This window comes from Psammomys obesus, unplaced genomic scaffold, assembly GCF_907164565.1.
Source record: "Psammomys obesus unplaced genomic scaffold, mPsaObe1.curated_primary_1811, whole genome shotgun sequence".
Classification (NCBI taxonomy): domain Eukaryota; kingdom Metazoa; phylum Chordata; class Mammalia; order Rodentia; family Muridae; genus Psammomys; species Psammomys obesus.
Window position 1 is genome coordinate 8,574,298 of NW_026585504.1, and position 14,298 is coordinate 8,588,595.

General features: G+C 44.3%; 1 protein-coding gene across 4 annotated transcripts in view; it reads left to right on the plus strand.

The window, feature by feature from the left end:
• Window positions 1-14,298, plus strand: part of Nphp1 (nephrocystin 1) — a 53,106-nt gene that overhangs the window by 23,889 nt on the left and 14,919 nt on the right. For 2 of the 4 annotated variants that reach the window (XM_055615862.1, XM_055615918.1), the window contains exons 10-14: window positions 941-1,038; window positions 6,150-6,278; window positions 10,319-10,393; window positions 11,895-12,005; window positions 13,514-13,596. In XM_055615862.1, the coding sequence (XP_055471837.1) occupies window positions 941-1,038; window positions 6,150-6,278; window positions 10,319-10,393; window positions 11,895-12,005; window positions 13,514-13,596 (496 nt within the window). The remainder of the gene's footprint in view (window positions 1-940; window positions 1,039-6,149; window positions 6,279-10,318; window positions 10,394-11,894; window positions 12,006-13,513; window positions 13,597-14,298) is intronic. The other 2 variants (XM_055615992.1, XM_055616076.1) reach the window with 1 other exon arrangement.

A 14,298-nucleotide genomic window follows, 5' to 3' on the forward strand; every position in this document is an offset into this window, starting at 1 on the left:
TGTGTGTGTGTGTGTGTGTGTGTGTGTGTGTGTGTGTGTGTGTGTGTAAGATCCTGTGTACACACATCCTGGGGCCAGAGGTTGACACCATGTGTCTACCTCAACTGTCTCCTACCATATTTTTTTGAGGGAAGCCTCAGGGATCTCCTGCCTCTGTACCCCAGCACAGGGCCCATGGTGTGTCCCACTGCCCTGCTCTTGGCTTTTTGGCCTGGTTCTGAGGGAACCGAGAACTGAGCTCTGAGGAGAGAACTGAGGTACTCATGCTCACATGGCCTGTGCTTCACTGATTTGTCTCCCCAATCCTAACTCTTCTTGAGGCTCATCTTCTCCTCATTCTTCCTTAGCAGTGAGGAAGGCCAGGCTGTGTATGTGCTCTGGGCCCCAGCCCCTTTCCTTGTTTCACAAATATGATTTCTTAATTACTTGCCCTTTCCTGTATGTATAGCGGACCTTTCCCAGCCTTCCTCTGATGGGTACTTGCCCATCAGTATTAGCAGGGCACCTAACCATGCAACCTTTAAGGGCCAGCGTCCAGGCCCCATCATCCTTCTTTGTAGCAAGACTGTCCCACAATATTCTTCCTACCTGGCGATTCTGGTTCCTTGTCCATCCTAGGCTTTCCCAAGTGCTTGAGACCCTCTGTCAGGAAGCTTTTCTAAGAACCGTTAGTGGCAGGCTTCTCCTGTATAGCTGAGCTGTTCATCTCTTCTTGGAAGGGCTTCTTGAGCTTACCTCTGAGTTAGAGGCCAGTCTGGTATTTATATCTTTAGGTTCTGTGACAAACATACTGGTACATCTGTCTTGGCAACTGAGTTCTTAGTTGTTAGCTTCTCAGAGACTTTTGCTAAGCTTGTCGTGTAACAGTAGGAATTTGGTTTTTGAATTTTAGGTCTCATTGTAAAAAATAAAGATAAAAACAAAAGGAATGTTGTTTTAGCAGGGAACCAGTTTCGAGCAAGTTACTTCTTGCAGCCGGAGCTCACGACATCACAGCTGGCCTTCAGAGATCTAGTGTGGGACGCTAAGGCAGGCACGGTAGGTGTCATTACTGTTGGTCAAATGAGAATGTCCCGTGTCTGTCCTGTGGCAAGCATGTAAATAGCATGCAAACTGACAAATACATTGCAAAGAACACACTCTATTTCCGATATTTTATATTTCTGATATTTTATAATTTGAACTTTGTGCCTCAACTTTTTCTTCCTCTTTTCTGTTTTTCTTCTCTCATTATAAAAGAAATAATTCTAAGTTTATATATTAATCATTCCTCTTTTTTTCATACAAGGTCTTACTATGTAGCTCCAACTATCCTGCATTTTTTTCCTAAAGTAGACTGTGGGGTGTGGGGGTGTTCTGACTGCATATCTGTGTACCAGATTTGTACCTGGTGCCCACAGAGGCCAGAAGAGGGAGTTGAGTCCCCTGGAGCTGGAGTTATAGACAGTTGTGAGCCACCATATGGATGCTGAGACTCTTACCTCAGATGCCTGGAAGATCAGCCAGTGCTCTTAACCACTGAACCATTTTTCCTGCCCTCTATCTTTACATTCATTTTTTATAAGTAAAAATGGGGTGATTAATAATAAAAACAACAATTCTTTCAACACAGTTATTGTGGGAATTGAACGATAAAGATCAATACTGGGCACGTAAGAACACAATAAATGTTAGTGCTGCAGTTTAAAGTATCTCCATTGTGTGATTTTGCTGGGAAGATATTTCTGTTCACCCCAGATAGAGAGGACCATGACAGATCCAAGAAAGGATTCTGTGGGGTCCAGTGTGAAGCAGGCAGTCAATGGGGTCACTCACAGGAGCAGGGGTGACTTGTGTAGCTGTGTCACTGAAAAGCCACACCACAGCCTGGGTGACGAATTATCAAATGCTCCATTGGGGTGCTCTTGTGTGTATCCCCTGCCCTGCCACCCCTCTTGCAACTCTCCAGCAAGTCTCCCTCACCCCCAGCAATTGTTTTGTTTCTATAACCTCAGGGAGGGGTTTTCTTAATTGGAGTTTTTATTGCTGTGATAAAAAGCACCACGAACAAAAACAATGCAGGGAGGAAACGGTTTATTTCTTCTTATGACTGTCCAGTCGAAGTCCATCACTCAGGGAAGTCAGGGCAGGAAGCTGGAGGCAGGAACTGAAGCAGGCTAAGGACCCTAACTGAGGCTAAGGAGGAGTGCCGCTCGCTAGTGGCACTCGATCCTTGCGGTCTGCTTTCCTGTACCATCCAGCACCACATCTGCCCAGGGTTCCACCTCCCACAGAGCAAGCATGCGCCTTCCAGCTATTTATCTTCATTGTCTTTCCTTCCCTCCCCAGAGCCTAAGGGGAAGAATCAAAGCTCCATGTGGTCAGGGTTTGGGAGGGGTGGTACAGAATATTAGGGCTTGCTGTCAACTCATGACAGAATCCAAGCCAAAGGAGGCTTGACCTAGGTGACACTGATGCCTTTTCTGGTACCACTCAGCAGTAGCTGTCCACACACATCTTACAAGAATGACTTGCAGATGGGAATACAGTGATTTCATGGTCGAATCGTACCTTTTACCTATGAGTCCTACATGTCCTTTTCATTGCAGTTTATAAGTAATTTCAAAAACCACAACTTTCAAATGTAGCTGTATGAAATTTTACCCCAAATGGCTGATTTTGATTTTAAGTGAACTTCACTGAAACTGTATTGTGTATATATGTTTGTATAAAATTCTTGGGGTTTGTTTGGGGTTTTATTAGTTTTTATTTTCTTTTTATTAGTTACAGTTTATTCACTTTGTACCCCAGCTGTAGCCCCCTTCCCCATCCCCTCCCAATCTCACCCTCCTTCCCTCTTCTTTTCCTATGACCCTCCCCCAATCCAATGATAGGAGAGGTCCTCCTCCCCTCTCATCTGACCCTAGCCTATCAGGTCTCATCAGGACTGGCTTCTTGTCTTCCTCTGTGGCCTGGTAAGGCTGCTTCCCTCTCAGGTGGAGTTGATCAGAGAGCCAGCACATGAGTTCACATCAGAGACGATCCCTGTTCCTATTATTGGGGAACCCTCTTGGACACTGAGCTGCCATGGGCTACTTCTATGCAGGGGTTCTAGGTTATCTCCATGCATGGTCCTTGTTTGGAGTATCAGCCTCAGAAAAGACCTCTGTGCCCAGATTATTTTGGTTCTGTTGCTCCCCTTGTGGAGCTCCTGTCCCCTCCAGGTCTTTCTATCTCCCCCTTCTTTCAGAAGATTCCCTGCACTGTGCCCAAAGTTTGGCTATGACTCTCAGCATATGTTTTGATACCCTGCTGGGTAGAGTCTTTCAGAGGCCCTGTGTGATAGGCTCCTGTCCTGTTCCTTGTTTTCTCCCTCTTCTAATGTCCATCTCATTTGCCTTTCTGAATGAAGATTGAGCATCTTACCCAGGGTCCTCCTCCTTGATTGTTTTGTTTTTTAATCTACATGTATTTTCTTTTTGCTTGCTTGTTTTTAAAACAGGGTCTTATGTAGCCCAGGCTGGCCTTGAACTCCTAATCCTTCTGCCTTCACCTCCTAAGTGCTGAGATTTCCAGAGTGAATTGCTATACCCAGCTTTCCATTTATTTTCTCTTTTATTTTATTAATTAATTTATTTATTTATTATACTTTATTCACTTTATATCCTGATCGTAGCCCCTCTCCCTCATCTCTTCCCGCTCCCACCCTCCTTTCCTCTTCCCTGCTACCCCCCCCTAATCCACAGAAAGGGGGAGCCCTCCTTCTCTACCATCTGACCCTAGTCCATCAAATCTCATCAGGATTGCCCCACCAGGGGGAAGTGATCAAAGACAGGCAATAGAGTCCATGTCAGAGCCCCTGCTCCCCTTACTAGGAAACCCACATGAACCCAAACTGAGCTGCCTATTGGCTACATCTGAGCAGGGTGTCTAGGTCCCCTCCATGCATGGTCCTTTGCTTGGTGCATCAGTCTCTGCAGAGGGCCCTGGGCCCAGATATGTTGGCTTTTTGGTCTCCTTGTGGAGCTTCTGTCCCCTCCAGGTCCTTCTATCCCCCACTCTTCTATCAGACTCTCTGTGCTCTGCCCAAAGTTTGGCAGGGAGTCCTAGCATTGCTTTGATCCCCTGGTGGGTAGAGTCTTTCAGAGGACATCTATGGTAAGCTCCTGTCCTGTTTTCTCTCTTCAACTACTTCTGGTTGAAGAGTTATTTGCCTTTCTAAATGAGAATTAAGCATCCTCCCTAGAGTCTTCCTTGTTACTTAGCTTCTTTAGGTCTATGGATTATAATATGATTATCCTGTATTATATGACTAATATCTACTTGTATAAGTGAGTATATACCATGAGTGTCTTTCTGGATCTTACCTCACTCAGGATAATCTTTTCTAGTTCCATCCATTTGCCTGCAAATTTCGTTATTTCTTTGTTTTTAATAGCTGAATAGTATTCCATTGTGTAAATATACCACAATTTCTGTATCCATTCCTCAACTGAGGGACATCTGGGTTGTTTCTAGATTCTGGTATGGAGAGAGTGGGCAGCCTTACCTTGTCCCTCATTTCAGTGGAATTGATAAATGGTAAGCCTATAGCCAACATCAAACTAAATGGAGAGAAACTTAAATCAATTCTCCTGAAATCAGGGACAAGGCAAGGCTGCTCACCCTCTCCGTATCTCTTCAACATAGTACTTGAAGTTCTAGCTAGAGCAATAGATAATCAAAAGAGATCAAGAGAGACTAAGCTGAAAAGGAAGAAGTCAAAATATCACTCTTTGCAGATGATATGATAGTATATACATAAGTGACCCCAAAAATGCTACCAAGGAATTCCTACAGCTGATAAACACCTTCAGCAAAGTGGCTGGATACAAAATGCATTTCTTATTATACTTTATTCACTTTGTATCCCCCCTGTGGTTCCCTCCCTCCCTCCCATCCCAATCTCTCCCTTCCTCCACCCTCTGCTTGCATGCCCTTCCCCAAGTCCACTGATAGGGGAGGTCTTCTTTTCTTCCTTCTGATCCTAGTCAATTAGGTCTCATCAGGAGTGGCTGCATTGTCTTCTTCTGTGGCCTGGTAATGCTGCTTCCCTCTTAGAGGGAGGTAATTAAAGAGCAGGCCAATCAGCTCATGTCAGAGACAGTCCCTGTTCCTATTACAATGGAACCCACTTGGATACTGAACTTCCATGGGCTACATCTGTGCAGGGGTCTTAGGTTATCTCCATGCATAGTCCTTGGTTGGAGTATCAGTCTCAGGAAAGACCCCTGTGCTCAGATTTTTTGGTTCTGTTGCTCTCCTTGTGGAGTTCCCGTCCTCTCCAGATCTTACTGTTTCCCATTTCTTTCATAAGATTCCCTGCACTCTGCCCAAAGGTTGCCCATAAGTCTCAGCATCTGCATTAATAGTCTGCAGGGCAGAGCCTTTCAGAGGTCCTCTGTGGTCAGGCTCATGACCTGTTCCCTCTTTTCTCCTTCCTCTGATGTCCATCCTCTTTGCCTTTCTGGATAGGAATTGAGCATTTTAGCAAGAGTCCTCCCTCTTGATTAGTTTATTTAGGTGTACAGACTTTAGTAGGTTTATCCTATATTATATGTCTATATGAGTGAGTATATACCGTGTGCATCTTTCTGCTTCTGGGATACCTCACTCAGGATGATCTTTTCCAGATCCCACCATTTACCTGCAAATTTCATAATTTCCTTGTTTTTTATTGCTGAGTAGTATTCCATTGTGTAGATGAAATGCAAATCAAAACAACCCTGAGATTTCACCCTACACCCATCAGAATGGCTAACATCAAAAACTCAAGAGACAACACATGCTGGAGAGGTTGTGGGGAAAGGGGAACCCTCCTCCACTGCTGGTGGGAGTGTAAACTCTGGAAATCAATCTGTTGCTTTCTCAGACAGCTAGGAAGAGCGCTTCCTCAAGATCCAGCTATACCACTCCTAGGCATATACTCAAGTACACAATAAGGACATTTGCTCAACCATGTTTGTAGCAGTCTTATTTGTAATAGCCAGAAGCTGGAAACAGCCCACATGCCCCTCAATGGAGGAATGGATGCATTTATTTTCTTAAGTTGTATTTATAAAATATGTTTTTAGAAAAATGGATTTTATTATAAACAATAAAATAGGTTTTGTGCTTAATTTTTCTTTCAGATTATGTCAAGACCAAGTCGTGTTTCATTGATTCTGACCCTGTGGAGCTGTAAAATGATTCCTCTCCCTGGAACAAGCATACAGGTTCTCAGCAGACATGTACGCCTCTGTCTGTTTGATGGTAGTAAGGTAAGAACTAAAGACGCTGAGAACTAAGTCAAGTTACCCCAGGATAAGAAAAAAGGATTTTATTAGCATCACATATTAAATATAGTACATTAAACAGTTCCTGCCTTTTCTCTCTCTGTGATCACATATGCTCATTATCTGTATGCATCCACACATAGCAATATAAACAGGTGGTAGTGCACCCACACTGTCTCTGATTATGCAGGTTTAACTCCTGGTTCTGTGAGTTGTTGAGTGATATTGTTACATCACAGAAACTGCCTGAGCTAATGTATCTAAGGTTTCATGCTGTTCTCCTGTTCTACTCAGCCCAGGTCTTAACCAGAATACTACATTTTTTTTATTTTTTTTATTTAACTTTTATTAATTACACTTTATTCATTTTGTATCCCCCCATAAGCCCCTCCCTCCTCCCCTCCCGGTCCCACTCCCCCCTTTCTGCATGCATGCCCCTCCCCATGTCCACTGATTAGGGAGGTCCTCCTCTCCTTCTTTCTGATCTTAGTCTATCAGTTCTCATCAGAAGTTGGTGCATTGTCAGGGTTCTAGGTTATCTCCATGAATAGTCCTTGGTTGGAGTATGAGTCTCTGGGAAGTTCCCTGTGTTCAAATTTTCTTGTTCTGCTGCTCTCCTTGTGGAGTTCCTGTCCTCTCCAGCTCTTACTATTTCCCACTTCTTACATAAAATTCCATTCACTCTGCCCGTCAGTTGGCCATCAGGCTCAACATTTTTGACAAATTATACAAGGGTATAATCAATTCCGTAAATGGGAAAACAGAGCATTGCTATGTCTATACAAAGCTTCCCCCTCTGCTCCTCCCTGGTTCTAGAGACTGCTGTTACCCAGTGCAGTATCAAAGTATCAACAAAAATTCTGGATGATTTAAAAAAAAAAAAAAAACTTTTATGAGAAAATTCTTAGTGCCTGGATAGAAATTTGTAGTTTTAACTGCAAATACTGCAAAGAATAAAGACTCACGCTACCAACTTAAAAACCTACAAGTAGAAGAGTAAGTTAAGCCTGAAAATAGCAAGAAGATGAAATAACAAAAATTAATAAAATAAGAGAAAAATGAACCAGAGAGAAAACATTAAAAAGTTGTTTTTTGTTTTTTGTTTTTTTTTTAAAAAGAATCAAATTGAAAGGTACCTGGTAAAACTAATCAGGAAATTGTTTTTAAAGAGCAAGAAAACAAATTACCACTATCTGAGTAGAAACAGACATTAACAAAGATCCTTCAACATCAGGGGCAATATGGGATCTCACAATCAATTTTATGCCAGCAAATTTGGAAACACTGATGAACAGTTTCTTGGAATACCATAAGTTATTTGAAACTAACATAAAAATGAATAATGTGTGAAAAGAATGAAAACAAGAAGAAATCTTTCTCCAAGGAACACTCTAGGCACAGGTGGCTTCGCTAGTGACTTACTCCAGCATAAAAAGTTACAGAACCAGCCTCATATGAACTTCTTATAGAGAACAGGTAAGAAAATGCTTCATCTCAGAAAGCCAGGAAAAACTTGATATCAAATATGACATAGAAAGAGAAATTATAAGGCCAGTATCCTTCCAGGCTGTAGAAACTAAAATTCTAATCAAAATACTCAAATTGAACCTAGCAGTGTAGAAAGGATACCCTACCACGGCCATGAAGAGTTTCTTCCAAGAATTCAGATGTACACACCTGCGCAGCTAACACTGAACACTGGACAAGCAATCATTGTAGTCTATCATATTGACAGCACAAAGAAGACCATGTACACAGTGAAAGGTCAATAGATGTAGAAACATTTTGGAATTTCAATGCCTGTTCATGACGTCTAAGAAATTTTCTACAAAGTAGAAATAGAAGGGAATTTCCTGGCTTTAAAGGGCAATATGAAAAAACCCAAGGTTATGACCAGACTTAACAGGAAAATATCAAACACCTTCCTTAAGATCAGGAACAACTCAAGAATATCTGAGAAAAAAAAATGAGTCAAATTTTTAAGTAAACAAAATTCTGAAAAATACTTGGGAACCCAATATGTGTATTAGACATGCAACAAATTATCAGGGAAATGCAAAGATAGACCATAGGAAGAGAGAGCCAACTATGTGCTCTGTACAAGAAGCCCTTCCTCAAATATAATACTACAGGTAGGCCAAAAGTCAAAGGTAGAAAAAACAGGCCATTGACATAGTCCACAAAGTAGATACTACATAGTGATGAAACATAAGTCACCAGAGGACGTAACAGCTTCAGGTGTGTGCACGGCCACTAGATCTTCAGAATGCATAAAACTAAACGTATACATACCTGAAAAAGGAAATGAGCCATGACAGAAGTATGGTGAAAACTTTAACATTTGTCATTCAGTAACACAGAACTAACTTTAAAATAAGAATCTAAAAGAGTGAGTAACACAAACTAGACCAAACAGGTACCCTTCACCTCAGAACAGTATGGACCAGTGTGATGGCTCAGCAAGTGGAAGCAGTAGCCTTGCAAGCCTGCCGGCCTGAGTTCCATCCCTGGGACCTGCAGGGTGGAAGGAGAGAATCGATTCCCACATGCATCCTGTGGCAGGCATGTGCCTTCCTACACTCCCTACAAGACAAATACATGTAGGAAAGAAATTTCCGAAAGGTATATATGTTTTAAACATACATCTGAGTGTACATGGAGTATGTACCACAACAGATGGACAGTTGTGGAGCAGAACACAAGCATCAAAGCCATGTGACGCATGGTCGTGGAGCATATGCAATTAAAACAGACAGGGTACTGACTCATCTTCATTGTCTCTTGACCAGACTTGGAATCACCTAGGAGACATCCCTGGTTATATATTTGAGAACAGTTCCAGAGAGGCGTAGCTGGAGAGGGAAGACCCACACAGAATGGGTATGCCACAGACATACCCCACAGACCAACATCCCAGGCCAAAGAAAGCGGGAGGAGAATGTGAGCTGAGCAGCAGCAGTGGCTGCCCCTGCTGATGAGGCCATGTGTGAACAACCCCCTCGAGAGCTTGTGGCCCCGTCTCCTCCCTGCCACAGTGGGCTGCACACTCAGTGAGTCAAGATGGACCCTCCTTCCTTAAATTTCTGTTGCCAGTTATTGTGTCACAGCGGCAAGAAATGCAACTGATTCAAAAGAGCAGTAACAGAAATATCAGTAGAGAAACCCTGCAACACTTAGAAAGCAATAGCTTTATCAAGAACCCGTGTGTTAAAGGAGGAATGAGAAGATTTTTTGTACTCATCGGAAAATGAAACTGAAGTGTAACTTATGGAGGTGTTGGATAAGCATAGGGCGTCTTGCCCTAAATGTGTGCCTTAGTAAAGAATCCTTCCATCAGGAGGCTTCTGCTGGGACTACAGGAGTACACCAGCGTGCCCTACTCTAGTTTGAAGTTTGAGTTTTAACTAACACATCAAAATAATAGAACTTAAACTAAAATGGTAGACATTACTTTATGAAACTGATCTATAACAGGTTTCCCATCGTAGGGTGTCTAGTAGGAGTGTACGTCCTCATGCTGTTTAAATTCTTCCACAGTAACTCTAAGATTGCCACAAATAAGAAGCACTGCTGTCGAAACCAAGGAAGGACATGCCACTTGTAGAGACAGCCTTCCCGCACAGCCCAGTTCTCTTAAAAGGCTGCAGTTCACTAAAAGCAGTTCACCGAAAGGCTGCAGCGCCCGAGGAAGCAGGCAGATGCTGACAAGGGGCCTGGGGCTTTCAGCTGGATGCCTCAATTTCACTGATTTTCTCTTGTTGGTAGAGATGTCACTCTGGGCCTCACATGTGCTAACCATGCTTTGAACCGGGCTCCTACCCTCAGTTGCACGGTTGGTTTTCTCTTCCTTCCAATCTCTTGTTCTTCTGTTTTCTTTATCCTATACACACACACACACACACACACACACACACACACACACACAATGAATCTGTACTATTCAATGCAGCCATTGTTGGTGGCCTGAGACTCAGAAGTGCTGTGTCTCCTACAGTGTGGTTTCAAATGAGAAAATCTCATTTCAGGTTCTGAGTAATATCCATACAGTCCGAGCCATGTGGCAGCCTAAAAAGCCCAAAACATGGACCTTTTCTCCCCAGGTAAGTCATCTGCTGAGTGGGTTCCTCCACCTGTGAAATGTAAGATGCAACCAAGAGCCAAAGGTTGGTGGTACATGCCTTTAATCTTAGCACTTGGGAGGCAGAGGCAGGTGAATCTCTGTGAGTTCTAGGCCAGCTTTTTTACAGAGTGAGCTCCAAGACAGAGCTACACCAACAAACAAAAAAGCTGCATCGGAAGATTCCAAAGTGTGGTGCACAGAGCATGCAGCGTATAGGATCAAATGGAAATCTTGATGGTGTTTATTGTTCTTTGATGATTTGGGGGAAAATCCCTCAGGCCCCTGACTCACTGAAGCTGACCACAGTCTCTCAGTGGATTTCAATTTTAGGAAATGCCCTTTCAAGAAGGTAAGATTAGGATTGGAGTGTTTTTTCAAAATGAAATCTTCTAACTGTGCTAATGGCACTTGTCATTTCCTCAGATAAAAATCAAAGGCACTGCCTTGGGGACCGCATTACACCCAGATCCTGCCAAGACGGCAGTCAGGGCTTCAGGCCCCTGAGTCAGTTTCACACAGATGCTAGGGAGTCAGGGAGTCTTCATGTTCTTTCTACAGTATTGTTTGTGGTTTGCTTTTTTTTTTCCCTACCTCCAAGGACTCATTATTTCGGCATTTACTTCCCTCCCATAACTAACTCCTTTGTTCCACTGCACCCTAGAAGCCCTCCATTTCTCTCCCTCCTTCTGCATCAGGTCTTAGCACAAAATGGAGGGTCAGGGTGAAGGCACAGGCTGTTCTGGAGGCTCAGCCACCTCATTTGATGTGACTTGTGTCCTCGCTGCTCTGTGGCACAACTCCTCAAAGCCCTTTGCCTCCATGGAGCACTGCTTGACCTCTGTCTCAGACCGGCACAGGTCACTTCCTCATCTGTGCATGTGCAGTGTTGGTTCCCAGGATGAGGTTGTGCTGCTGGGAGGAGTAAATCGGTATGAGCGAACTTCTTGAATGAAGCTGAGCACTTCCCATGCTCTAGACATGTGGGAGTTTACATGAACGTATACATCCGTGAACTGATGGACACTGTGGACAGGCCACGTGCACTGTGGTCCTTAGTCCTTTAGCAGTAGTTAGTGTGATACAGAATATAAATGCATTTTGTCACACCTGTAGGACTCTGCTTCTTGCCTGTTTTAGGGGAAAAAAAAAATCAAGGAAGTTGAAGGTAATCGCCCTGTCAGCAGAGAAGCTAAATGTTCCTACTTCCAAGAAAGTATTTGTTTGTTTGTTTTACATTTGTCTAGCTTAGCACATCCGTGTGCATACATGCAAATGCAGGTCAGAGGGCAGCATGTAGGAGTCAGCACACTCCTCCTACTTCGTGGGTCCAGAAACTCGGGACTTCGGGCCTGGCAGCAAGCCCTCTTCTCACTGAGACACCTTGGCAGCCCACATCTCTGTCTACCACGAGGAGAGGTGTGAGCCCTTCACAGATGCACTCTTCACCTTGGTCAGTAACTTTGCTCTCCTTATCTTTCTAGGTCACCGGCATCCTGCCGTGCTTGCTCGATGGTGACTGCTTTATCAGGTCCAATTCTTCAACCCCAGACCTCGGGATATTATTTGAACTTGGAATTTCTTACATTCGCAATGTATGTCAAAACTGAAAGACAAACTGTTTTAACGCATCAAAGGGGAACCATTAGAAATGTATCCGATTTACAAGCAGAGTAACAAACAGAAGCTGTGCTAGCTGCACTTGTGTTGTGATGGTAAAATGCCCTGATGAAAGCGACTCAGGGGAAGGGTTTTTTCTGGCCCACAGTTCCTGGGGATTGGTCCACCATGGCAGGGCAAGCATGGCAGGCAGCAGAGGGAGGCGAGCTAGTGTCACTGCAGCAGCAGTCAAGAGGGAGGCAGACTCTGAACAGGAAGTGGGACTGGACCATAAACCTCAAGGCCCACCCCAGCGACCCATTTCCTCCATCAGGGCCCACCCCCTAAAGGTACCACCAAAATGGAAGACAGTACCACCAGCCCAGGGACCAGGTACTCAAACACACATGGCTGCAAGGGACATTCACACTCAAATCACAGCAAAGGCTTTCTGTGTATCAGAAACTGAACCAGAGTGATGCTGCTTCTCATTTTTTTAAAGTATTATATTTTACTTATGGGCACGGTATGGAGCTCAGAGAACAGTTGTAGGAGTCAACTCTCTCCCTTTGCCCTGTGGTCCCAGGCATCGAACTCCAGTTGTCAAGTTTGGCAGCAGGGACCTTGACACACTGAGCCATCTTAGCGCCCTGGCTCTTGCTTTGCATATGGTAAAGCTTAGCGGTATTTACAGGAGAGGGGTATTAGTTGGCATTTATTGCACTGTTGAACTCCTGTTGCTTTTAAAGAACGATAACTCATAAAGGCTGGGACTTTGCAGCACTGTCTTCTGTAAGCTGAGGCCGCTTAACTCTATAGGTCAAAGTTCTTGCTTAGGGACTTGAGAGAATGGCCAGGGAACATCAGCTATGCGCTTTAGTGTTTGTCAGGAGAAATACTACACCTGCTGGTGTGCACCCTATTGAGTCCCCGTGTCCTTTCTCTGATTACGGCTTGACAGGTGTAGCATCTACACCTGGCCTTGCAGCTACACAGAGTGCTGTCACAGGAAGAGCATGTCAGTTTACCGCATCATCCTGTACATTGTCAGGATAGCAGGGTAGGACATGAGAAGAGCCGCGTGAGCCCCAGTGGCTCTGGCATTTGGCAGGAGAGCTGAGCTTCCTAGCAAAGCAACCCTGTCGTTACTTATTCCTGTATTCCATCCCCCTGTAAAACAAAGCTTCCAAATGCCGTGTGGCACCCTGTGACTTACACAGTTGTCCCCAAACTGTGTATAGCACTGGAAACCCAGCAGCAACACTACCTCAGGATCAGCTTTAAGGGACTTTCAGCGCAGCTGTGACGAAGGACTGTCATTTGAAGTACCACTTTTAACACCTGACCTACAAGTAAAATGGAGCCCTGGCCTGTCACGTCTTATTTTCTTTCGGGGCAGTTTAGTCCTTAGAGTGAACGTTAACTGTGCTCCTCCCAGAGGGCTTGGGTTTGCTTGTAAGTGGCTAGTTCAGACACCGGTCCACGTGTCCTTTTTCTTTCCTAGTCTACTGGTGAGAGAGGAGAGTTAAGCTGTGGCTGGGTGTTTCTTAAGCTTTTCAATGCCAGCGGAGTTCCTATTCCAGCAAAGTAAGTGAGCTCATTACACCCTACAAGTGAGCACCTTTGTAGAAAATTCCTAGGCACCACCTACCTTAGCTGTGTTCTGTTAATATTTAAACAAGTTTTGGGACAAGGGCTTTCTGTATTGCCCTTAGTGTTTGGGGGAACGTGGGAAAACAGTACACATTCTCAAACCAGTGAGAAAGAAATGACCTGTTGTCCTATGGAGACACTGCACTTCACCGTGCTGAAAATAGAGCCTGGCATTCCTCAGAAAGCGGTGGCTGAGTCGGTGGTCCTCTCTGCCTCCCGTAGCAGGCAGGTCACTGCGACTGCAGTTGCAACAACTGTAAACAAATTGAAGCTGTGAGAGCAAAAGCAGACTGGCCAACCCCTGTGTCACAAACACAGGGTCGAAGAGATTGCCTCCCTGTTGCAAAAACTAACAAGAAAATAGAGAATCTCAGTTTTAAGTTGGGGGAACAAAGATCTGAGTCAAGGACATAAGCAGTGAACTCACAGGAGGGTAGACAGAGGGGCAGACGGGACTAAAATTCTGGGCTTCCAGAGCTCTGGGCCCACCTCCTCCTGAGTGATCAGGTTTCTTAATACCTCCAGGTCAGAGTTTCCTCCATCTTTGGGAGAGGGTCTGTTGAGTTGCTACCTCACGGAAGAGTCAGCGCCTTGATTCTCATTCACCAATGTCTGAGTAAAATGCCTGCGAATAGC